General features: G+C 43.6%; 4 protein-coding genes across 4 annotated transcripts in view; 1 reads left to right on the plus strand and 3 right to left on the minus strand.

The window, feature by feature from the left end:
• Nucleotides 1-46: 46 nt before the first annotated feature.
• On the minus strand, nucleotides 47-1899 carry LOC122618759 (borealin). The gene is made up of 3 exons (XM_043795296.1): nucleotides 1401-1899; nucleotides 531-933; nucleotides 47-468 (listed from the first exon to the last, which is right to left on the minus strand). Exons 1-3 carry the CDS (start codon nucleotides 1750-1752, stop codon nucleotides 267-269), a joined length of 957 nt encoding a protein of 318 aa, XP_043651231.1. The 5' UTR covers nucleotides 1753-1899; the 3' UTR covers nucleotides 47-266.
• A 1268-nt stretch (nucleotides 1900-3167) lies between these two features.
• On the minus strand, nucleotides 3168-3875 carry LOC122611961 (accessory gland protein Acp29AB). Its single transcript, XM_043785399.1, has one exon. The coding sequence runs from the start codon at nucleotides 3873-3875 to the stop codon at nucleotides 3168-3170; it is 708 nt and encodes a 235-aa protein (XP_043641334.1).
• A 537-nt stretch (nucleotides 3876-4412) lies between these two features.
• Nucleotides 4413-5408, minus strand: LOC122618011 (accessory gland protein Acp29AB-like). The gene has a single exon (XM_043794136.1). The coding sequence runs from the start codon at nucleotides 5367-5369 to the stop codon at nucleotides 4662-4664; it is 708 nt and encodes a 235-aa protein (XP_043650071.1). The 5' UTR covers nucleotides 5370-5408; the 3' UTR covers nucleotides 4413-4661.
• Nucleotides 5409-7537: 2129 nt separating this feature from the next.
• LOC122618027 (guanine nucleotide-binding protein subunit gamma-e) overlaps nucleotides 7538-24103 on the plus strand; it is a 35481-nt gene continuing 18915 nt past the window's right edge. Inside the window, exons 1-2 of the mRNA XM_043794147.1 lie at nucleotides 7538-7850; nucleotides 22985-23126. Coding sequence (XP_043650082.1) covers nucleotides 23014-23126 — 113 coding nt within the window. The 5' untranslated portion in view covers nucleotides 7538-7850; nucleotides 22985-23013. The remainder of the gene's footprint in view (nucleotides 7851-22984; nucleotides 23127-24103) is intronic.

A 24103-nucleotide genomic window follows, 5' to 3' on the forward strand; every position in this document is an offset into this window, starting at 1 on the left:
TCTTTCGATTTTCCGTCGTTTGGAGGCGAGTGACAATCATTGAACGTTTCATTTTTTTGGTTAAGCATGTATTTAAAACATTACATTTAAATCGCCGTACACTTGGATATGAACATGTGATATTGAAACTTATGTTAATACGATAGATTTATATAAATGAAGGCAAAATACTTGAGCTAAATGAGTAAAATGAAAACTGAACTTAAACGAAACATACTAAAATATATGATATAGCATTATATCTAGAGAAGCGTTTGAAATGACAGCTATTTGAACACCTGGGCCTGGCTGGCCCTATTAACAATCATCTGCAAGTTCTCGTGCAGCGTTTTGATCTGGTTAAGGGTGTCCTCGTCCAGGTTCTCCAACAGATTTGACTCCACCTCGTCGGCCTCCAGTTTTTTGGGCCGCAAGCTGAGAACTCCGTTCCGAATGGGTATGTTCACATTGGCGAACTTGTCTGGCATTCTAGCGGGCGGAAGAATGGTTTTAACTCATTGGTATCCACACTATAGATGATGAAAACTTACACTTGAGCCACCATGGGGCTGCCGTACTTGGAGAGGGCCACCTCGCCGGGCTTCGGATAGCGCAGGAACGCCATCGGCGGCGTGGTTGGCGATCCGGAGCGCATTTGTTTCTGCGCCAGAGGAGTTCGATCGGCACTGAAGGCCTTCGTACGCGAGGCCATTGGTGTGCGCAACTTGCTGCGCGAATTGCGGCTGCAGTTGCTCGATATCGACGGCGGTTTGGCCGAGTGCAATATGTTCAGATCCCCGCAGGCGGAACGACTACGGCGGGCACGACGGGCCCGCGCCGAATGCAGTGGTCCGGGAGTTCGCATTGCCTTCGTGGAGCGCAGCAGGGAGCCTGTGTGGGCGGCCAGGATGCTGCCGCCGCTGGCACCGATGCTGCTGTCCTCTGTAAGGTAGCCTAGATACAGTGACCGGCACAGGATGCGGATGTGGGGGATGCATTTGGAGTGCATGGAAATGTGCGGTGCGGAGTTAGAAAGCAGAGTTGAGTTAGTCACAAAGCCGGACACCAGTTAGATTAAAATTAAAAGTGAAAATGGCAACAAGAGGGCGTAATGGCTTCGGGCACCGAAGTGGGAATTACGATAGATTAAAATAATTTGCTTATACTTCTAGCGCCTATTTGTGGTTATAATAAAGTACGTATGAAAAACAGAAACATAAAACTTAACATAATCGAAAGAAGTAAGCGGACAACTTTGACATCTTCTCCTTAAGGAGTTGGTTGAATTAACACGGTATTTACTATCAAATTTTAACATTTGGCGTTGCAATTTAGGATGTTAAACAGGAATTCCTTCGGAATGCTGGTGATGAAATCCCTGCCAGGTAATGCTATACATAAGCCTCGTGGGGCGGACAAACCTTCGTCGTTGCGGCTCCCGGTGGCCGAGGGGGCGTGGCCCTCGGTGACGCTGCCACTCATGGACATGGAGGCGAGCAGCTGCGTCTGATCGCTGGCCTTGAAGTCGCTGAAGCGGTCCAGCTCCTCGAAGAGGCGCAGCACCTCGGGCATCTTGAGGTTGGCCAGCTCCTTCTGCACCTGGCCCAGCAGCGTCTTCACCTGGTGGTCCACGGCGGAGAGGAACTTCGTCTCCAGCGAATCGATGCTGATCAGGCGGGAATCCATTTTCAGCTCGTACAGGCGCACCTTCTCCTCGCGATTGGCCACCTCGCGGTTGCGTTTGGAGTTCTTTGGTATCTTGGTGCGCGGCATGCTGGCAGCGTCCTTCGATTATTCCTCGTTTCTTGTTAAAACCGCTGGGCTCTTTCAAGGAGTAACTATTTTGGTTGCAAGCGTCGTCTTTTCTGATATTTCTTGTTTGTCCGCTAAAATTCAAGCGTCATCGAACAGTGTTGCCAGATGGCTGCACGCCGCCGACTTGACCGATTAAAAATACCAAAAACTACCATGAAGGCGGACGTGTAAAATGGTAACCCTAATGCGCGGTAAATTCAATTTAAACATTTTAACTTAACTCAAATTACTCCAAAAGAAAAAATAGATTGGTATTTTAGGTATGAACAGATCAAAACCCATTGCCTTAACTTCGATTAACTTGAAAAACGTTTTCCCCCGATTCTAGTGGGTTTTACAACTAACTGTGTTTAACGAACTAGTTCCCTGTGTCGAATAGATCAAAAGATCAATCGATTTTTAAACCTAAATGTTTTTAATAGTTAAAAAAGATATGCGTTTTGAGTTTAATAAAAATAAATAAAAAACGTAAAAATATATATATACATATATATTTAAATATCAAATGCTTTGGTTAATTAAGCGCATTTGTTTTAACTCTTTATGACACAATATTATTTATATAACAAATGAGGCTTTTATTTTTGGTACACTAAATACATATGTACTTATAAACATCTTAAAATAGAATTTGTTAAATATGAATAATTAAAACTGAATACTGATGGATGTAAATGGAATCTCGAGTAATCATTTTGCAACGTAACTGCGGAGGAATCTGAAGTGAGTAGCCCCAAAAATTGGAGCCACAATCCTATTAGTCCGCTTCCAAATCTCGCACCCTGGTCATAAATTGCGCTCTGCTCCACATTGTTGGATGTTTGCTATGTTTGCTATCTGTCCCTGCTGGTTGCACTTGGCTGCCACAATGGCCGGATTCTAATAAGCGTGGGTGGCGATGGGTGGCGATGGGCGTGCGAATGGCCCACAAATCAAAAGCATTTTTGTCACCATTTGGGCGGCTTCCTTGAGCCGGTGTGCGGTGGGCGTGGCACTTGCCGCCCTCACTTCTGCACCGAACGTGGACACATCATGTGTGAGGCATTTGAAAATAATACGCACCGCTTTGCTGCACTTGATGGTTGGCTGCAAAAGAAGCGCCATTTGAATATCTGCATGGGCCTGGTTTTAAATTTATGACGGACATAAGTTTTGTACTCAAGGGGAAATATTACGATTTCCATGCAAATGGGGAAGTTTTGTCTAAGAAAGCTATTTCTAAGAAAGAAATAAAGTTGCGTTTTAAAATAAAATAGACAAAGGTAACATGTAATTGCTCAAAACTTTATTAAAAGCTGCAAAAGCGGTGGCAAATTGCAATGATCCGAAATGAAAGTAACTTGCTTAGTTTTTTGGAATGTGCATAGTTGTGCTCATAGTTCCCACTGCTCGGCTTGGCAAAGGAAGAAATACTTACTGTAACAGTCTTCAGTGAACATTTTACGGGTGTATACAGTAACGCACTTATTGTAACCGATCTTTTCAGACTTTTTTTTATTGTTCCATCTGAAGTACGGTGGCTCTCTGCCAGTGAGCGTTGAAGTGTACTGGCCCTTACTATATGCACTATTGATATCTATCCAATAGGCACCGGGCAGTGCATGAGCGAATACCTCATCCAGCTCCTTCCCATTGTAGATGGTGGCCAGGTGACCGCCCTTTCGACGGCAGGTGTTGAAAGCAGAAAACCAATTCTGTTCATTGTTCTCAAAGAAATACCACCTATTGCCAATTTTCTTAAACTTCTCCGGGATGATCCTGCGCGAGATTCGCAGTTTCTCCAGAGTATCCTCGCGCTGCTTTTCCAATGTGGCCTGTAGATCATGCACTGTGAGGTTCATCTTCTTTTGCAAGACCATCAATCGTCCTTCTATCGTCCTTTCGATCCTCGCCACTTTCTCTTGGAGCTCATTTTCCTTCACGGCGTTGTATGCGAACCATTGTTGCTGATACAAAGCCACTTGATCGATTAACAGCGGATTCGCCGACGCAGTCCGGCTTTGCGGAGTGCTCGTCTTGTTGGCAAGAACCTCCCAAGAAGTCCAGGCGAGAAGGGCGCATGAAAGGTAATACTTCAACATATTACGTATAACCTGTTGGTTCCGATCTTCAAAACGAACTGTTTCTGGATATCAACTGCTGTGTCACACCCTTAACGAAATAACAATCCGCAACTAAAGGCATTTTAAAGCGTTCAAAACTATTTAATGGTTCTTAAAACGTGTACAATAAGATATATATATAATTTATAGCTTACCAATTCAGAAATCTTTTAATGATATCGCTCTTTAATGAAAGCATAATTTTGGCATTTTGTTAATTAGGTTGATGGGCCAAAAGTTTTGATTGGCTTGATGCACGTGCTCGCCTAAAGCCGCAAAGTGGATGAGCACCCAACTTCATTCCCAATCGATGGCTGTGTTGGTATCACGCGGAAAAGGGATATATCCGAGGCATTCATCCAGACATCTATCTATCTATCCATCCATTCGTTTATCTATCCATCCGTCTAGCCATCCGTCCGAGAGCAGATATTTCAGCGGCAGCAACGACAACGACGCTCGATTCGTGAAATTCTCACCGAAATGGAATTTGCAAATTAACTAAAAACAATACAATTTCTTTCTTTTCTATTTTTCTTTAATTTTAAATGGGTTTTTTCCGATAGAACTTAGTATTTATAGTTTAAACGGCATTCTCTTCTGTGCAGCTCGTACACACGATAAGAGGAGTGAGTGTTCACTCTACGAAATTGCCGAGAAAAACGTATACATAATTTAATATAATATTATTTTCTTCTGAGACGGCAGCTGGCCAATGGCCGAGCCGAAATGAAAGTAACTTGCTTAGTTTTTTGGAATGCACACTCATAGTTCCCACTGCTCGGCTTGGCAAAGGAACGAAAACTTTCTGTAACAGTCTGGAGTGAACATTTTAAGGGTGTATACAGTAACGCACTCATTGTATTTGATATTTTCAGTCTTTTCATCGTTCCATCTGAAGAACGGTGGCTTTTTGCCAGTGAGCGTTGAAGTGTAGTGGCCCTTACTATATGCACTATTGATATCTATCCAATAGGCACCGGGCGGTGCATGAGCGAATACCTCATCCAGCTCCTTCCCATTGTAGATGGTGGCCAGGTGACCGCCCTTTCGACGGCAGGTGTTGAAAGCAGAAAACCAATTCTGTGTGTCATTGTTCTCAAAGAAATACCACCTATTGCCAATTTTCTTAAACTTCTCCGGGATGATCCTGCTCGAGATTCGCAGTTTTTCCAGAGTGTCCTCGCGCTGCTTTTCCAATGTGTCCTGTAGATCATGCACTGTGAGGTTCAGCTTCTTTTGCAGGACCATCAATCGTCCTTCTATCGTCCTTTCGATCCTCGCAACTTTCTCTTGGAGTTCATTTTCCTTCACGGCGTTGTATGCGAACCATTGTTGCTGATATAAGGCCACTTGATCGATTAACAGCGGATTGGTCGACGCAGTCCTGCCTTGCGGAGTGTTTGTCTTGTTGGCAAGAACCTCCCAAGAAGTCCAGGCGAGAATGGCGTATGAAAGGTAATACTTCAACATATTACTATGTAAGTATAACCTGTTGGTTCCGATCTTCAAAACGGACTGATTTTAGATTTAAACTTCTGGGTAACACTCGTAACGAAATAACAATCCGCAACTAAAGGCATTTTAAAGCGTTTACCATATGGTACGAATAGGTTAATGGTTCTTAAAACGTGTACAATAAGATATTAATGTAATTTATAGCTTAGTAATTAGAAACTCCTTTCTTGACATCATATTTAGTATTGATTTTGTTATCTGCATGCCTATCGCTTTCCGATGATAGTCGCATAATTTTGGCATTTTGTTAATTAGGTTGATGGGCCAAAAGTTTTAATTGGCTTGATGCTCGTGCTCGCCTAAAGCCGCAAAGTGGATGAGCACCCAACTTCGTTCCCAATCGATGGCTGCGTTGGTATCACGCGGAAAAGGGATATATCCGAGGCATTCATCCAGACATCTATCTATCTATCCATCCATCCGTTTATCTATCCATCCGTCTAGCCATCCATCTGAGAGCAGATATTTCAGCGGCAGCAACGACAACGAAACTCAATTTGCGCCGGCCAAACGATGCGTTGAGCATATAAAATGCACGGCGGAAGCGACGTTCATGGATAGATTACACAACTACTTACAAATGTGCGTTTCAGCACCCACCATCCACAGCCACCCACATTTCCCATTTCCAGCGCTTTTCCTGCGTGTCTGCAACTGTTGCATATTGCAGTGCGTGCGTTGCCTTTATTGTCCCGATGTTAATGGAAACACCTGCTGGCGGCGGAGAAGTCAGCTCCGGAGTCCGTGAACGAGTGCCAGTCATTGTCAGGGGAATCTGGCCGGGATTGCTGTTTGGAGGTAGGAGGTGGGGTCTTGCTGTGGAGCTAGTTGCAGAGCCGCCCTTAAGCTGCGTCATCATCTCCACGCCTGATGACAGCAGACGGAGCGAGAAGGGCATCTTTTGGGAGCGCTTTCAGGTAATGCCGGCGAGAGATCCATTTCACAAAGTGCAGCCAGTAAAAGTGTTTCTGTGTCGGCTGTTGATGGTGCCCCAGATGCCCTGTTAATGTCAACGTGCCACGAGGGACACAAATTATAATTATGTTGAACTCTGATAGGGCGTTTATGGGTGTTCCTATCATTGGTTTCTATCCTATGTCCTTTATATAGGTTACTTTATAACGTTTTAGCTTAGAAGCTCTGTAGCAATCCTAAATCTATTAATATATATCAATACTTAAGCTTCATGGCTTAAAAAATTTAATTGGCTTTTATTTTTAAGGTTTTTTTTCAATGTTTTGGTTAGAACAGCTATCACATATGTATTTTTAATGTAGAAGTATGCAGTCCATCAGAGAAAGTTCAACGACGCTTCGTTTTGAAAATATTTTGTAATGCACCTAATAAAAAGCGGATAAAAGCAATAGACCTTTTTAAAGAAATGAATCCAAGGTAAATTCAGGAGCTGCAACTACCCAAGGCAATCGTTACGAGTTTATGGCCCACCGAAATAGTTCCAACCCTCCAGCTTAATGAGCTCCGGTCGTCGGGGGAGCGGTTCAATTGAATTGTGTGCCGTAAGTTGGACAAACCCAATTAAAATGTTGACTGCCCGTTTTGGTGGCGATAAAGAAAGAATAGGGCTACCCACCACATTCATCGCCCCCCTTGGCACAGGTGTTGCACAGCCGTTCCACTCGTTCCCCGCCACTCGAAAGTGCACCTTGCACTCACTCGAAACTCACTCAAGTCCGGGAGCGTTCCACTCCCACTCGTTCCACGGGCACTCGCCGTGCGCCTTGGCGTATGCAACGCATTCAGTCGCTTGTGGGAGGCAGTTGCATTCGATTGCCAGCATTTTCATCAGCGGAAAAGCCCGAGAGCAGCGAAAAGCCGGACAGACAGACAGAGCGAGAGACAGAGAGAGAGAGAACGCGAGAGCGGAAAGGGAGAGGAGGAACACGTTCGCTGGTTGGTCTTGCCTTTGGTCGCACTCATTGGACACATTTTGCTTTCCTTTAGTTTTCTCTTGGTCGGCGGTAGCAGCCGTCGCTTACTTTTTCGTTATTCTGTTATTGCTGGCCTTTGTTTATTAGTGCGTGTCTTCGCTGCGAGCGGTTTTCGTAATTGAAACGAGAGCGACATAATTAAATTAAAATATACCCGCACACAGTAGCGCACTAGCATCGATAGACGGGCCCACTAATCACATTACCAACCATCAGCCATCGGCCATCAAGAACCCAGCCCTCAGACCATCGTCAGTCGGAAACCGAATCACAGAGCCGCAACACTAGACTCACAGTTCGCATTGCATACTTTTTGGCGCGCAGCGAAATAAACACACCAATACGTACACCAATACAACACACCAACACAAACAGGCTCGTTTGCTTCAACTGTGTGTGTGTCCTGTGCCTGTGCCTGTGTCTGTGTGTGTGCCTTCTAAAGTCGCCCATCCTGCGAAGCGACAGAATTCATCAACTCTTGTGTCTGGTGAGTTGACATAAAAGACAATAGAATTGCTGGCAATAAAAGGCAAAGCTTGAAGCTAACAAGAAAATTCCGGGAAAAGTGCCTCGGGCTGGTGAACGACCTTGGCAATGTTGGTGTGAAAATGTCAGACTAGATCGTGACCTTTAAGCTTCTGATCATTGAAGGTCTTGCATATTCTCTCTAAATATACCTTCAAAAAGGATATTAAGTGAGACTAAGAATCAGAAGAAGTAAAGAAATAAATAATGATGCTTTATAAAATAAAGCAAATATATGATGAAATCTTGAATCTTAAATAATCATTCAAAATCCTGTAGATTCGAGTGCTTTAAAATAACGAAGGCACGTAAAAAATGTGGTTCACAAAAATAGTAGCATTATTTCCTTTTTATTTACAGACTTTTCTTTTCTCTCTGACCTACGCCATAAACATTTTCATATCAGCTTTTACAAGAAATTATCTGTGGCTGTTTTCCACTTGAGCGGTTTTAAGTATCTGGAAAATATGAAAATCCCTTTCATCGTATTTATTAATGCGATGAATTTCACAGTAAACGCTGTGGTCATCGATGGTTCATGTCGTTGGCAATTTTATTATTTGGTGATGTAATGGAATTTTTCGAAATAATTTCAACAATCTTTTATAGAGATGAGAAAAGAACCATTATAGCGAAGTGCAGATAGCTACTAATTTTTTTATATCCTATATAATTGCTTTTATGCTTGACGTAATGACTCCATTAAAGAAAGTTATTTATTAAGAGAATTTAATAATGAAACTTTATGACGGATCACAGTCTACAAACGGGGAAGATTTATTAACTTCCGGATTGTCTGTGTTAACAGATAATGAAATCATATATCGATATTATATTATATAGTCTATGCTATTGATAGGCTAAATGTAAAATGACTTTTCTTACGCACATAAACAAAGTACGATCTTACTTAACGATTGAAAGGATTATAATTCAGAGCACGGAGGAAGTATTAACGCGAAAATTTCCTTATCGATGTGAAACAAGTGAACCGAATCTGGCATTCATCCGGGGCTCACTGCATGCAATCACTTTTCCGGCACCACCCACCAATCCACCCACTTATAATTCCAGCCCATCCTTGACGATCCAAACGCATCTGTGGTTAATGTGCGACAATTGTTCGATTTCCATTTCGACTTCGCTGCTGCTGCCTGCAGTTGCAATTTACTGCGCTGTAATTGTTTTACGTGCGTGCATTAATTTTTTGAAGCACCACTGCAATTATGGGCCGTTTTTTCTTATTATTTTATCAATTTAAAAACCACTTTGAAAAACTGCATGTCCTCATTGCTATTTGATTAAATTGAACACATCATTTTTGTGTTTGCATGCTAAATTGAATGATTGAATTGCATGTGCATTAAATACGTGTTGTTTTACCTCTGTTGAGGAAACTCCTCGAACAACCCATCGAAACGCAATCACATTCGCTGACAATTCGCATTTGTCGCGCCTCAATTATGGTGGAAAACATTTGCATTCCAATGCATTGGACATTGGACACGAGTCCATGGGAAAGGGATATTTGCCTACGTGCCATTTGAAGGATATCCCGACGAGGTCCTTTGGGCATGGGCTCTCACGTGGGCTTTTCCATTTCGCATGGTTCACGTTTAAGCACGGGAACGGAATTATGCATGCTGCATTCAATAATTCATTAAATGAGTGAAAAAATTAAACACGAATGCGACGCATTTATATTCGTCGGTTTTGTGTGATGAATGAATAATATTTAATGGCATTTTTTATGCAGCTACGCTCGATTCGTGAAATTCTCACCGAAATGGAATTTGCAAATAGCCAGGCATTAACTAAAACAATACATTTTTTCTATTTCTCTTAAATTTTATATGGGTTTTTTCCGATGGAACTTAATACTTCAAAATTTATAGTTTAAACGGCATTCTCTTCTGTGCAGCTCGTACACACGATAAGAGGAGTGTTCACTCTACGAAATTGCCGAGAAAAACGTATACATAATTTAATATAATATTATTTTCTGCTGAGACGGCAGCTGGCCAATGGCCGAGCCACAATAATGCATAGATAATGCGGCAGGCTGCAGACTCTGTCCTGACCAACTAACCCTCCCGATTTTCCACCGCCCCCGCTGTCGTTGCCCATGAAAAACTGCAATTTCCCGGGCTCCGGCTGCTCCTGCGTCAACGAATTATAATTGTGAGGGCTCCAGATTCAGCTGAATGGGAACTGGAATGGGGGAGTGGGGGTCAGTCAGTTTCAGCGTGCGTTTGCAAAAGTCATAAAGAATCCACCATCCGCATCCTCATCCACGATCTGCTCCTTGCAGGGCATCGCCGACAAGTGCCGGACAAGTTGACGCTTTTGGTGCGCGACTCCTGCTCCTCCGCCTGGTTTTCTGCCACTATTTTCTCGCCGTAGAAAGTATGTTAATAAAAATTTTAATTTATCGCCGGGCATAAAAAAGTGGTAAAGTGCTGGGTGGGCAGCAGGCCCTTCGCTTTCCCTGCCCTTTTCCTCTCTCTTCCATGGGATATTTTCATATTTTCCATTTTTATATTCCCTGTGTGCTTTAACACGCACAAAACGCGTTCGTTGGCATCGCCAGCGTTGCTCAATGGCCTCTGCACTCAGAAAAAAAGTCATAATTTATAGTTTGTTTAACATTATGGTTTTTATATTTATGAATTCATAGGTAATCCTCTTGAAACGGAGTATCTTCCGTTTTTTTCCAATAAAATCCTGGTTAGTTACGCAATTCTTAAAGTGTCGGTGTCAGTGACGCCCTCGTCCACTTGGCAATAGCCCACCCACTGAGCGGGCGCCTCATCGATAATAGTTTCAAGAGTTTTTCGACCAAGCAAAATAGAAATGCACGCCAAGTTCCGCCCGCAGATCCCTGCCCCACTTGCACCACCCTTGAGCCACGCCCCCCCGGTGAAAGTAACGCAATGTGGGGCGTGGCAGCGAGGCAGCGAGGCGTCCACTTCAAAGTTCGATTTTCTGTATTCAAAATTGGCGTGCATTAGTTACAGGCCCTCCACAGAGCTTCTGCGGGGAGATGATGAAGAAGGGCATTGCTTTCGGAAGGGTTGAGGAAGTTTTCATACTTAGATTTTGAATAGCATTCCTTATGACTGGGCTTTAATTGGGGATAGTTTAGAGATGAGATAAATACTTAGGCATACCTAAGCTATAACGAATAAATGCTAATATAAATGCCAAGCTAATAGATAAGTGGTTCTTTGCACTCGTTTGGCTTACAACTTAATACATGTAATCAATCATAGCTAGCCGCACCTATTTGTACGTTTGCGGACTTCCATTTGCCTAGATTAGCATCACCGCTGTTTCACAAATGAAATCACAAATCAAATCACATAAATATGCCCCCCCTTCCGGCCGACTGCACACATTTTGCCCCATCAAAGTGCGGCGCACATAAAATCCCAACGTGGATAGGTCCTAAAATTGTGTCAGCTCGTAAATCGCACTGGCTAATAAACTCGTGCGCTGCTCAGTTGGTCCTGTCGCATTATAAATAACACACGCGACATGGTGGCTGGATTTCCAGCCACGAACCGCATCGTCCACAAATGCAACTATAAGCGGAAGTGCAGGCACAGAATTTGCTCCCTCCATCCGGTTTCCGGTGCGGTGTCTCTTTCTTCGCTGCGTCTATCTCGCTCTCGCTCTGCAGCGAGTTCAGTGTAGCAGAAGTTTGATAAATTAAATTTTACAACCACCGACTCGAATGGCGACATTTCGTGGCGTATTTCCTTTGCTCCTCCAAACCAACTATTAGAAAATGTAATAATAAAATATTTAATGACCTCGTCTTCGGGGCAAAGCAAACAATCGTGTGCTTTTCTCGATAAATGTTGAATGACCAGAGAAAGGGCTCTTCGTTTCTTCATTTTTAAGGGAAAACAAAGAACTTTTCCTGCCGTAAATATTAATGGAAATTTGTGAACTTATCTTTAATACTGCGGCGGTGTAAATTTAATGGTTTAAGCTATAATTCCGTTAACAAAGTTATCTGAGTTGTTTTTCGAATTAATTTAATTTCAATAAATAATTATAATGGCTAACAGTTTAATTATATTCATTGCCTTCCATTTCAAATAAACAATTTAATCCGTGCGGAAAAGAAAACAGAGATTATCGCTTCCGTTTTAGTTTTGCTCCAATTAAAACCATTAATTACGCCTGGCCATAATATGTTCAATTTGCCTGTTTTCCGCTTAACTGGATTTTTAATTGCTATTCGAGCCACATATTAAAAGGATCCACCAACACCCACACACCCTCCAGCCAACTCACACACGCAAAGCGATTGGAGCTGCAGACTGGTGGCAATAGGGTGAGAAATGGCAGCATAATTTAGCATCAACGCCTTTCAAAGTAGGCCAAAATACATAATCAGGGGGCGTGGCAGAACATGGAACATGGCGAGCGGAAAAAGCCAGAAATTGCACCGAATAAAAATGGCAAAAATAGCGCAGAAGGAATGATTGTAACTGGGAATAGGAAGGAAGCGAAAAAAATCGGCTGCAAAATTATACGAGGCGGTGCTTGCACACAGCTGCAGTTTTATTTCTCCTCCATGTGTGTGTTCGTGTGCAGGTGCCTCCTTCGTGTGTGCGTGTCTATGTCTGTGTTTGTGTGTGTGTGTGGGAGGCAGGTCCTGGTCTACAGATAATTTCCAAGCCTTACCCAGTGCAGCGCCGAGCATTTTCCCAATGTATTTTTCGCAAAGTTTCCGGTACGCTCGGCAGCAAATTTATTGAACCATGAAATGTTTGTGTACGTGTCCTGGCCGAAGGATAGAAGCTGACAAGCGGTGTCCCGGGCACGGGGAGCATTCCGGTCCGGATCGGAGGCTGCCATGGAGTCACCTACAGGGGGCAAAGCCAGAGGGGGGATTATGCTGGGTGGCAGGGCCACCGTTACCCTGTAAATGGCTGCCTATGGGAGGCTCTTAATACACAGAGGGTTTCAGTTTGGGGTAACCAAATTCGTGATTTTCATAATGATCAATACCAGTAAGCGGGGTAAATATATTTTGTAGATTACCTAATGGTAACTAGGTGAATTCGGATTAAATTCCAGGGTATCCCCAAAGACAAATACCCCGACTTCCAGCAGACTTCTCACTTGTTAGTTGTTGTCTTATTGCTTATTTGCTCGAGTTCCTTGGTCTGCCCCAACTTCTGGGGTTTTTCGCCGTGGCTCGTGTGCAAACTTTGCATTACTTTCAGCGCTGAGACCCGCAAAGTAACGTCCCACATCGCCCACCTTGCCCCAAACAGCGACTCTCCATCTGCTGCACGTAGCTGCTTTGTTTTCTAGCTTTGAAAAATATTTAGTTGAACTTTTTATTTAACGCATCAATGACCACTTGGCTTCAGCTGTGGAATCGACGTTAAATGGATTCAGAAGCTTCTTTTGTTGACTTCGAGAGGAAGAGTCGCAGGGAAAGGGTCGCAGTCATTTTCTGTTTCCTTTCCCCGCATTTCCCCGGTTGTTGTGCGAGTATCTGTTACTGCCGCATGGCTCATAATTTTTCATTGCTGTCGGAGATTCCCTCCGGCTCCGCTTTGCCATGAAAAATTGATGCCAGTTTCGATTTGATTGGATTTGAAATGCTATCGAAGTATATTGAATTGCTTTTGCCATGGGGTTGGGCTTGGGTTTGGGTGCTGCAATCACGGGTTAATAGTTGCTCGCTGGCTGACATTGAAGTTTCTCCGATTTTCCTGGCTTGGCGGTAATTGCACTATGGATTTATTTAAACATCGCCCAAGGGGATCTGTAGCTCAGGCCATTCGCACGTTATTAACTCACCTGTGGTAACCACATCCTTTGAGTGTCCTCTTGTTGTCCGGAGTCGCATAATAAATTGCATGGCAAGTGTGCATGCAAATTGTGTGCTTGAGATTGGATTATCTGCAATGAGTGGCAGTAAGTTGTGGGCAGGTGACACGATGAAGTGGCCTAAAGGAGATGAGTTCTGCAACTATTTAGGCGATTGCTCTTCAAGTAATTCCAGCTACACCAAGTTTTAAGCACTCCGCTTAAGGACCTCAGTGAAAAAGAGCAGAAGAGCAGAGCAGCGAACTGCATTCATTAGCAAATCTCAGATGGGCGTCCACGGTGAGCTGAACTCTATTCAGGCCACTGCAGCTTGGCTAATTCAATTAACCACCTCGGCTGGGGCGCGTTTTGAACTCAGCTTGGCTTGCCCCGGACTTGTTCACCTATTGATCGCCCATTCAATTATTTGCGTCGTCATTCAGCCGTGTTCTTGCAACGGGGGGAGAGGGACGATAGTTGGTGGTGGGTGGTGGGATGGCCTTCAGCCCGCCGTGCTGTTAACGAAAATGCCAGACAAAGGCGCCAATCCCAATCCCAATCCCGACCCCCCGCCAAACCATCCGGATAATGCAACTTGGCATTTCTATGGATGCCTCGACATCGCTGCCCTGGCATTGCTTGGCACTATATCAAACCCACATCATCCCCCCAACCACCCAACCACCCCTCGTAGCCAAACACCCCACCGCCCCCAACCACGCCCCCTGTGCGTTGCGCTTTTCGGTTGTTCCAATTTTCAGCTTTCGGCTTTTGAGGGAGCGGGAATAGCCGTTTGGGGATTGCTTGGCCAAGGGCCGAAAAACTGCCGTAAACTAAATTCAATTAGATTTTTTTTTCGCTATCTTCCCCTCTCGCTTCCACCCCCTCGCCCCCCTGCGACCTGTCACAATGGATTTGCATAGTCGAAATGGCCGAGCAGGAATTCGGGCGATTGGCTAGCAACATTTGTAGCATGTGTAAAAGAGAAAAATTGATTTGATTAAATGTTGCCCGGCAACAAGTGTGTTCAATTACCCCACCCCCTCCCTCGTGGGCGCTAAGTGATTGGGAGGGGGGGCGTGGCACCGTTTTCGTACAATCACTTCAATTGCATTGTGCGTGATTGACTGAGTGAATGAAATTGATGGCAGAGGATTTGCGCATCTGACATTTGCACATAGAACAGCCAATTTGTAAAATGCTCTAAGGGGATGGATGGTCATTAGAATGATTTCAAAATCGATATACATAGCAACCTATTAAACACAGCTTCAATTCAACTGTTTATAAATATTATCTATATTCCCAGCTTATTTTGTCAGTTAGTAAATTCGGTGCTTTCAAACATACCTATTATTGAAATGTATCTGTGGCATCTACTTATCTAAGTAATTGAAATGGCAATCGCTGCACAAGCGATCTTTGTTCATCTTTGTTGTGCCCAAGCTCAATTAATTACATTTCAAAATAAATGTATATACACAGGCAAGAAACAAGAGACTTTTGTATTTATTATTTCCTTAAAACCTAGGTGCACTCAATTAAAAGTGCACAAAATGCTTTCCCAGGCATCCTTGAGCTCTAAACTGGAATCCAAAGACTGTTCATCTGCAGTTCGTATATTTTTTATCTCTTTCCCTCATCTTCCATCTGTTTCTCTCCACGTTTATGTATGTGTTTTTGTGTGTGTGTGTGTGGCGGATGTACTAGATTTATGGCTCAGGCTTTAAGTAAATTGTATCGGATTTAAAACTAAGCACTCGACAGCAGCCAACGAACCACTAACTAAATGGCTCTCCGCCTGTGCGGCAGTTTGTGTATGGGAATTAGGATACATGTTTCGAAAAATATTCTATTCTTGAGAGTCACTTTCAAATAATTGGATTATTTGGCATGTTCTCTCGAAATATGATGGATATTGCACCCCTTTGTTGCATTTTAGCATTGGCCTTTCAAAAGGAAATGCTATAAAGCATCTTAAAGTATCGCATACAAATTAATTAAATTGGTTGCTGTGTAGGCTGCTGAGCCTGTTTTTTGACGTAGTGTGTGCTGGGTGGGAAAACACATCCAAATCCGAAAAGTAACCAGACCGCACAGCTGTTTGTTGTACTTTGCTGCATACTTTGTGGCGCACTTAAATATGCAGACACACACACACACACACACAGTCTGACACGCACACAGATGCGGAAAGCGAGCTGCAGCGTGCAATGTAATTCATTTTTGACATACGCAACGCACAGAAAGGAATGGAAAACAGTTTTTCTTTTAAAATAGAACGTGGAATATATGGAAACACTTTATTCGATGGAGCGATATCCTATTCGCAAAAGCTCTTCACTGTTGTGTAGATTTTGAATGCATTTCTATTTTTAAGATTCCATATGTTAACTTATATACTTTTTTCACTATAGATTGCTATACAAATAATTCAAGTTCACTACAATACATTTTATTATTACTGCTATCGGCCGAGTTGTCAATATACCCGCAGACTTCTCGAGCACTGGGTATGAAAGGGAAGAGCGCAGAATGAATGAGGAACTCTCGGCAGCTGCGAACACTTTTACATATTTACAACTTAATACCTTGCCCAATGTTTGCCAGTGTGTGCGGTGTGTGTGCGCGGTGTGTGTGTATGTGAGAGAGCTTAACTTTGCATGCTGCAAATAATTAAAGCATAAAAGAAGGCGCTGCAGACAGGATCCAACTAGGATTGGGGGAAAGGACGAGACGGAAAGCCAGCAGCCAGCTGAGCAGCATGTGTCATCTTCTGAAAGTTGCCATCGTGTCAACCGTTGGGCGCCATCCTTTGAAGCTCTCAAGGAGCAAAGGAGGAGGTTCGTGGGGGCTTGGCAAGGGGAGGGGGGGTTGGGGCTGGCCGCAGAAGCAACTCCTTGTTGAATGTGCAAATGAGCTTGTCCTGGTTTGGCTGCTACCTTCCGCACTACTGCTGGCATGGCATACAGCCACAGCCCAGCCCTGTTCCTCGCTCCAAATTGAATATTTTAATGCAAATTTAATGGAGGTTTTTGTTTTCTGCCCGGCATCCCATTTAATTTTGTCTCAAGTTGTACTTTCAGTTGCTTTGTTGCTGCTCCATGGCAATGGCTCCCCGGGGGCTCCTTCCGGCTCACATCCTCACATTCCTCACACTCACGGAGTGTTGGGGGTTGGATATGCATGTAGTTCTTGCGTGTCGGTAGTTTGCCTGCATCTTGAGCAGGAAATTTGCAAGATAATTGCTTCAGCAGCTCGGCTAGGGTGTATTTATATTCGCTCTGGGAGGCGTACTTATCCAAAAACTATGTGGTTCTCTGTGGGAAACGGTCAAGTTTTGGATCGAGGGATACCAAATACGGCCAGAAAACGTAGACAACTTTTAAGCTGCTTGCTTAGGACTTGTTCAAATACCTTGCTTAGGTAAGACCAAGTTATATTTACCATTAGGCATTTGGTAATCTTCACTTGAATGACTTTCACTGAATCTGTAGAGTACTGATGCTCCAACTGAACTTAAATGGCATTCGTTGTTTCTACGCTTCGCATTGAAAGATCACTTATTTAAGACAGTTTCCCAATGAAAAAGTGTCATTAGTCCTGTACTTCTTTCCATCCATTCGACCCCTGACCTTTTGTTTCATCTTACTGTGCACTCAGTGAAGCAGTTAACAGTTATCGCTTGTCCGTCGCACATCTCCATCTTCCGCCTAACTATTCATCATTGTGCCTGGCAGTGCAGTGCAATAGGATATTGGGTTCACCTGCAAGGGCCATTGCGAAAAGAGAAAGCCATCCGACCATTAACAGGCTAGGCCAAAGCCAAGCAAACACGGTCAACAGGGTGAAGGGAGACAGGGAGGTTGCAGGGTGGTTACAGGGATAGTAACTGAATTGTCACATGAAACGATTTTAATTGCATTTTTGTAGCCCGTTTTTCTTGCTTTGCTTTTTCACTCTGCACTTGGCATCAACGGTTGGCAAACAACAATAAACAAACAGGCAGCCAGGCAGGCAAACGAGAGATAAACAAACAGAGCGCCAATGATACGCCTAAAAAATGATGGCACTCCAGCAACGATTTGTGCCTCGGTCGGTTAGTAAATTTAATAGCCTCTGGGCCTGACATTTCGATCGTTTGATTTAAGTCATTTCAAGAAAGAAATACAGCCCAAGTCCCCTAGTAGCTTTAAGGTAAATTCCCCATACACGTGATGCCATAAAATCCTCATTAGAGCTGCCGTTCTTGGGCATTGGGCAGCTGAAATGTTCGGTGGCTTTGTGTAAATCACGCATACGCCACGTTGTGCGTGTAACAGCACGTTTGCGTTGGATGTACAATGTTGTCTTATTTCTAGCTAAATGTAAAAGCTGGCTTGCAAATAATAACAAAAAAACATGATGATGTTATTCAAAATAGTACATATATTTAACTTCATCACCGAATAAAGAGATTATTCGGAATATCAAAACGTTTTAAAGCCCTTGCTATGTGCTCGTAGCTAGTTATATATATTTGCTAATGCGAACAGCACTGCTTTAAATTGTTGACTGTCGACTATCGGTGTGAATTATGTGTACATTTGAATTGTTGGCCATAATCCAACGCATTCCAAGCCTGCTAATAAGCCAGGTTAGCCCGGGCATGGATCGACTTAGCCACACAAGCGACAGCAGATTGCCAGACCCGAAAACCGAACGTCATTATACTGTATTTTAAACATTTAGCACTGCAAATTGATTTAGCAAAATGTGCGGGCTGGTTTGTTCAGTTTGTTGGTGGCGTTGGAGATGGCGATGGCGGTGGGTCGTCGCACTTCATCGCGGCTCCAACGACTCATAGTCGGTCTGCTTGTTTGCGGTTCTTGTTAGTTGTTGTCGACACTCTCCCAAACCCAAACTTCTCTCGAAAACCGCGCCAAAAAGTTTGCCCGTTGAAAGTTCTTTGGGACAAATTGTTGTTCGCATCGCTATAAACGTCGCAGCAAAACAGTGAGAAAAATAATCCTTGCTTTTGTTTCGGGAAAGAAGTCTCTCACAGCTCCGTTCTAGTTTGATTTATTCTTAAATCCTTTTATGAGTTTGTAAAATTTGTATAATCTTGAGATTAAAAATAGTTTTTTTTAGTGCAGCTCCGGGTTTTGTTTCAGTTTTAGTGCTAGTGGGTGAAGTGAAGTGTTTGGAACCGCAAAAGGTAACCGAATGAAACGTCGCTAATGACTGGATAAATATTTGTCCTTCCACGTTTGGATTGCTTCTTTAAAACGTGACAAACGCGATTTGACCAACATAACAAAAAGTTTAGCCAACTTTCAAGTTATAATTAAATGAAAATGGGTTGTGATAATTGTGATTCGATTACTGTGGCGGAGAGTTGATAAGTGGCATTAGAAGTGGTTCTTTTTCAAATGTAGAAAGCTAAGTGAGAAAACGTAGTGCTATGATTTTTGTTAAACTTATTCAACTTTAGCATAATCTAATATAGCTTGAATATATTATTTCGGCAGCTCTACGGTTCACTTTTTAAAAATACATCCATTTTCTAACGGGTGCTTGTATTTTTAGCAAAGGTTCTCCCGAATCCCTTTCCATCCAATTAGTGCAGTCTGCTCCTTTTTATGCATGTTAATTCCCTTTACACGCTTTTCTTCAATGAAATTCTTTGGAATTCCACCCACCTTGCGTTAACAATGAAAATATGCCCTAAAGTATTTCGTGTCGAGCGGAAAGTTTCCGCATTTAAAATTAAGCTAACAAGCTGAAATCGTTTCTCGCACCCCAACGGGCAGCAGTTCTCTTGGGAACTCTGTGAGTTCGAGGGACATTCTTGGCTAATGCCAATTATGGTAACAATATCGAAGGAAACCAGGCACAAAGTGGGCCCGAGGTAATGCCCAAATTGGTGGAAAAATGGCCAGTGACCATTAAGTGGGGGGTGGGGGGACTGTGGCTATCTATTAACGAGCAAATGGATGCTAGTACCATGTTCATGCTCTTCGAGATTGAGTAACTTCTCGGGCAGAGCTCACAATTTGTATGCCTTATCGGGGAGAAAGCTGGGGAAAAGGAATCACTTGACTTGTCGCAGTTGTTCTTGTCGCTTTCAGAAACCCTATTTTATGAGGCGTGGGTAGTGGCAGGGGAGGGGGAGGGGGTGCCAAAAAACTTGAACGCCTGTTGACACACACGCGAAAAACTTGAGCGGCAGGGCGAGTGGGTAGGGGGGAGTGGGGTAAAGACTTTGGTTTGTGGCTGCCGCTTGTAGCCGCCAAAAACATTTTGCTAACGATTTATGTCCGTTGCATGCTGACTTTCTCGACCCCCTTGCCCCACGCCCCTGCGCTCTTCGCCCGCAGACAAATTTCTGCTAGTTTTTCAGTCGAGCTGGGTTGCTGCTGGTGCATCGGTGCTTAATGGCGCATCGCCATCATATTGGGTTTCAGGACAGCCGCAAGTGGAGGGCTCAGTCGGGAGGGATAGTCGATGGCGGCAATAGCTCGAAGCAATTAGTTTAGTTTTACGTTGAAGATTTGCCATCGGGGTTAAATGGGGCTCTTCGGTGACAGCTTCCTCCCTGAACTCCGAACTCCACACTCCACTGTCCCTTTCCGCTTGCTGTTGCACTTTAAGCGGTGGCGATGATGTCAGGGATTAGTTGGTGACTTAAGCAGCCAGGGATAAGAGAAAACATTGGATTTTGCGGGGCTAAATTCCTGCAGAGCAAAGTACCTTTGTAAAGAGCAGCACCGAGGGAAACTGCACTTGATTTAGTTCATTAGCTTAATGAGGTAATGTTTTGATTAGCAAATGCGTTTTCAACTTTCAGCATTGCACCTGCGTTATGTTTGCTAGTTACGGTGATTAAGTTGGATGCATTTCCGTTGCGCTATGCTAATACTATGATCTTGCGTAAACTTTGCTAAGTTTAAAGAATACCCCAAGAACTTGAAAGTTCATTGAAATTCAATTGATGTGGATAGAATGAGAAATACGAGAAGTGAAAACTTGAAATGGCTTCATGGTTTCTATATTTGATTGGAGTCTTTAATTTGCGAAATGTGTAGAAGCCACTTATCAATTATCCCGAACTGTGCGCTATTCAACCAGCTATAGCAACATTTGCACTTTCAATCCTGTCCCCTTACATCGAGTCTCTCTGGAGGGACAACTTTGAAAAGTTTTAATTAAACCAACTTTAAAGCTTTTAGTGTTCCTGCTGGTCAGTGCTGTCAACATGTGCCAGGACATGCCGGATGGAGTGGAGAGGGTCCTGCTCCATATAAACTTATCTGCTGCAACTTCGCCACATAAGCCCACAAGCTATGCACATGGGCTATATTAAATCTGAGCTGTTTTACAACAATTTTGCCATTAACACATTTGGCCAACAGTGTCACCGGACACTGAGCTTTAAGCTTTTTTTGGAAAAACAAAAATGGCAAACAACCCGCAGGTTGTCGAGAGGAGCAACTTTTCCTCGAAGCGGCAGCAGCAGATTGGGTTAAAGCCTAAAATCCTTTAGCAACCTGACAGCTGTAGAAAAGCGAGCTTCGTCCTTTGGCGGGAAGAAGAAGGAAGTGGAGAATGGGGCAGTAGATGCAAACAAGCCGTGTGAAGGGGTCCAGAGACAATGGACCCAGCACTCTGGACCTGTGTCAAAGTTGCCCATCGAAGCGACAAAAAATGATGTATCAAACTGGACAGGAAAAAGGCAGCTGAGGGGTTGCCCAGTGCGTCCTTTTTGTATTTAAAGTTACACCTACAGAAGCGTCAGCTGTGTGTCGGTGTCATCCCCATCCTAGGGCTGTCATGTTGCGTCTTTAGTCGGTTCAGTGGATTTGGGGCAGGACCTGCTTCTACTCGTTTTCCTTTATCCGTTTTGCGATGTGGCCCATATCGAAAAACTCATCCTGTTTTTGCCGCTTTCTGCGGCTTTTTATTTGTGTGGTTTTATTAGTTATCGATTACCTTCCGATGAGTTGGGGTCTTGATGTTTTTTTTATACATTGGTGGATTAAAAATTGCTACTTTATTAAAAAACAGATCTTCTTATGCTTAACATGCTGTTAAGAAGTTGTAGTGCTATTTCTTTTCTCGCATGCGATTTTTAACGTCTGTTAATGTTAACAATGTTAGTAAGGGTTCGTGTCCTGGCTCAATGGTGACTGCTATGTGACTGTTGACCTATGTTAGTCAGATAACATGAATGTTAGTTGTTCTCAGTAATAATTACAATTTGTAACTAAGCATTAAGTTACAAATTTATTAAAGACTTCTTCTTCTGAATAGTATTCTTCCTTCAGGCCTTTAACCTTTTGCTTGATTAAGCCAGAGACCTGAATGCCCCTTTCCTGGAATGGCTTCTTGGTTAACCTCTTCCGCCTGCCTGTATTTACTTTATCATCCCCAAAGCATGTAAACTTTTGCCCTTTATCTCACCTATTATCTCCATCACTGTCCGAATTCACCCCCAAATGGGCTCTCTTTAATGCCGGCCCAAGTGTAAACACCAAAAACTAATTGTCTAAGGACACGCAAAGTGCTTCTTTGTTTTTCGCCCCCTCATTTCCAGCTCTCCATGGGTTTGCATCGCCCTTTGCACGCCCTTGTGTGCAGGATATTTATGAAATGTGAAAGGAGCCAAACATCTTTAAGTGGGTAAACATGGTGGAAAGTAAGTTTCATAAATAACAACACATAAGTCAGTCGAAGCCGGGGGAAAATGCGAGGAAATGAGGGATTTTAGTGGGCAGTGCAGTCTCAGCTGTTCGCTGTTCGCTTTTCATTTGCAAGTTTCGAAGTTTTTGGCCAAGCGGGCGCGCCCTTTTTGTGCCCTGCTCGATTTCCGCATTTTCCCCCACGCTTTGCGGTTGTAAACAAACGCTTTCCACCCTGTAAAAGTCAACAGAGTTTATGGCAGCCTTGCAGGCGGCACTGTTAGCCTGCATAACGTGCTCCCCAAAAATGTCTCTCTATCGATTTGTTATGCATGCTCTGCGCAATCGCCACTCGAATTCGGCTGCAAACCAGAACCGGGAAATGTTTTTTGGATGTATAGGGTGCCGAAGTGCGGCTCACAGCGCCCAAAAATCACCCTGTCCGCGCTCATCTCATCAAATTAGCACGCCGCTGGGAGAGACAGCCTTTGCAGCTTTTTATGGCAAAGGCACTCACCTCACAAATACTCAGAAATACTCACAAATACCCCCAAAGTGGCGCTCTCTCACGCTCTCTCGTACGATTTCATCTTTGCAGGGGTGGTATGTGGATAAATTCTAGCCGCCATGGATCCCAGTGCTCTACAAAACATGGATCGGGACGCATTAAAGAAGCAAATCGAGAATATGAAATATCAGGCCTCCATGGAGCGCTGGCCGTTATCTAAATCCATAGCAGAGTGAGTAAAAAAATTACTAAAATATCATAAACACCTAGTTGTGAAAGTTGTTCAAAAGCCGCAAATTGCAATAATTAAATGGAATTCGGTTCAGAAACTGCTCCATTTTCAGTGTCTGTGCTTGTAATTGTAATTGTGAAAGTGTTGGTATGTGCTTGATGTGACCTACGACCCCATTAGGCATTTGCATCTCGTCTAGACTGGAAGCGAACCCAGAGCAAATCTGAGTTCTGCCCAGATTCGTCAAGTGACTGACTGTCCGCAAGGTATTCGCACACGTGTGCTAAAAGCCAACACCTGAGTTGGCCAAGAATTTTTGCCGCTTGTTTGCTAAATATTTACACAAACATAAAGCCGTCGTGTTTTAGTTGCTGTTGCTGTTGTTGTCGTTGGCTCGCTTCTATTTGAAATGACAACGACTGCTTCGCCTCAGACTCCCTTCTTTGCCAGTGTGTGTGTGCGTGTGGGTGTGCGGTCTGTCCCTGTGTGTGTGTGTGTGTGTGTGTATGTCCTTGTGTAGACATTGGCTAGACATGAGCGGAGCCAACCCCCTCCGCCCCCCTCATACACGGAAAGGGGGAAAACGTCAAGTGAAATTCTCACTTTGCTACAAGAAATTACTCAGGAAACGGATTGCAAACGGGTTTTGCGAGGTGCGAAGGATTCGAAGGGTCGCCGTCGGTAAATTGTTTTTGCTCGATGACAAATTCCTTCCTCCGGAGAGCTCTACTGCCATTGACTTTTATTTTAATTTGCAAATCAGTGAATCAACGAGGGCTCACAATGGGAAGTATTACTCAGGTGTTTTCCTTTCAACGAATAGAAATCCTGCCATCTGAGTTGACCTAGTTGACAATTTTTGTTAGTTGAATAGGTGAAATCAGTAGAGCAAATCGCACTGCAAATCCCATTTAGTTTAATGCCTCTTTCCGCCGAGTCTTCAACGAAACAAACAAGTTTAGACTTTCAAATAGTTT

This window comes from Drosophila teissieri, chromosome 2L (genome assembly GCF_016746235.2).
Source record: "Drosophila teissieri strain GT53w chromosome 2L, Prin_Dtei_1.1, whole genome shotgun sequence".
NCBI lineage: Eukaryota > Metazoa > Arthropoda > Insecta > Diptera > Drosophilidae > Drosophila > Drosophila teissieri.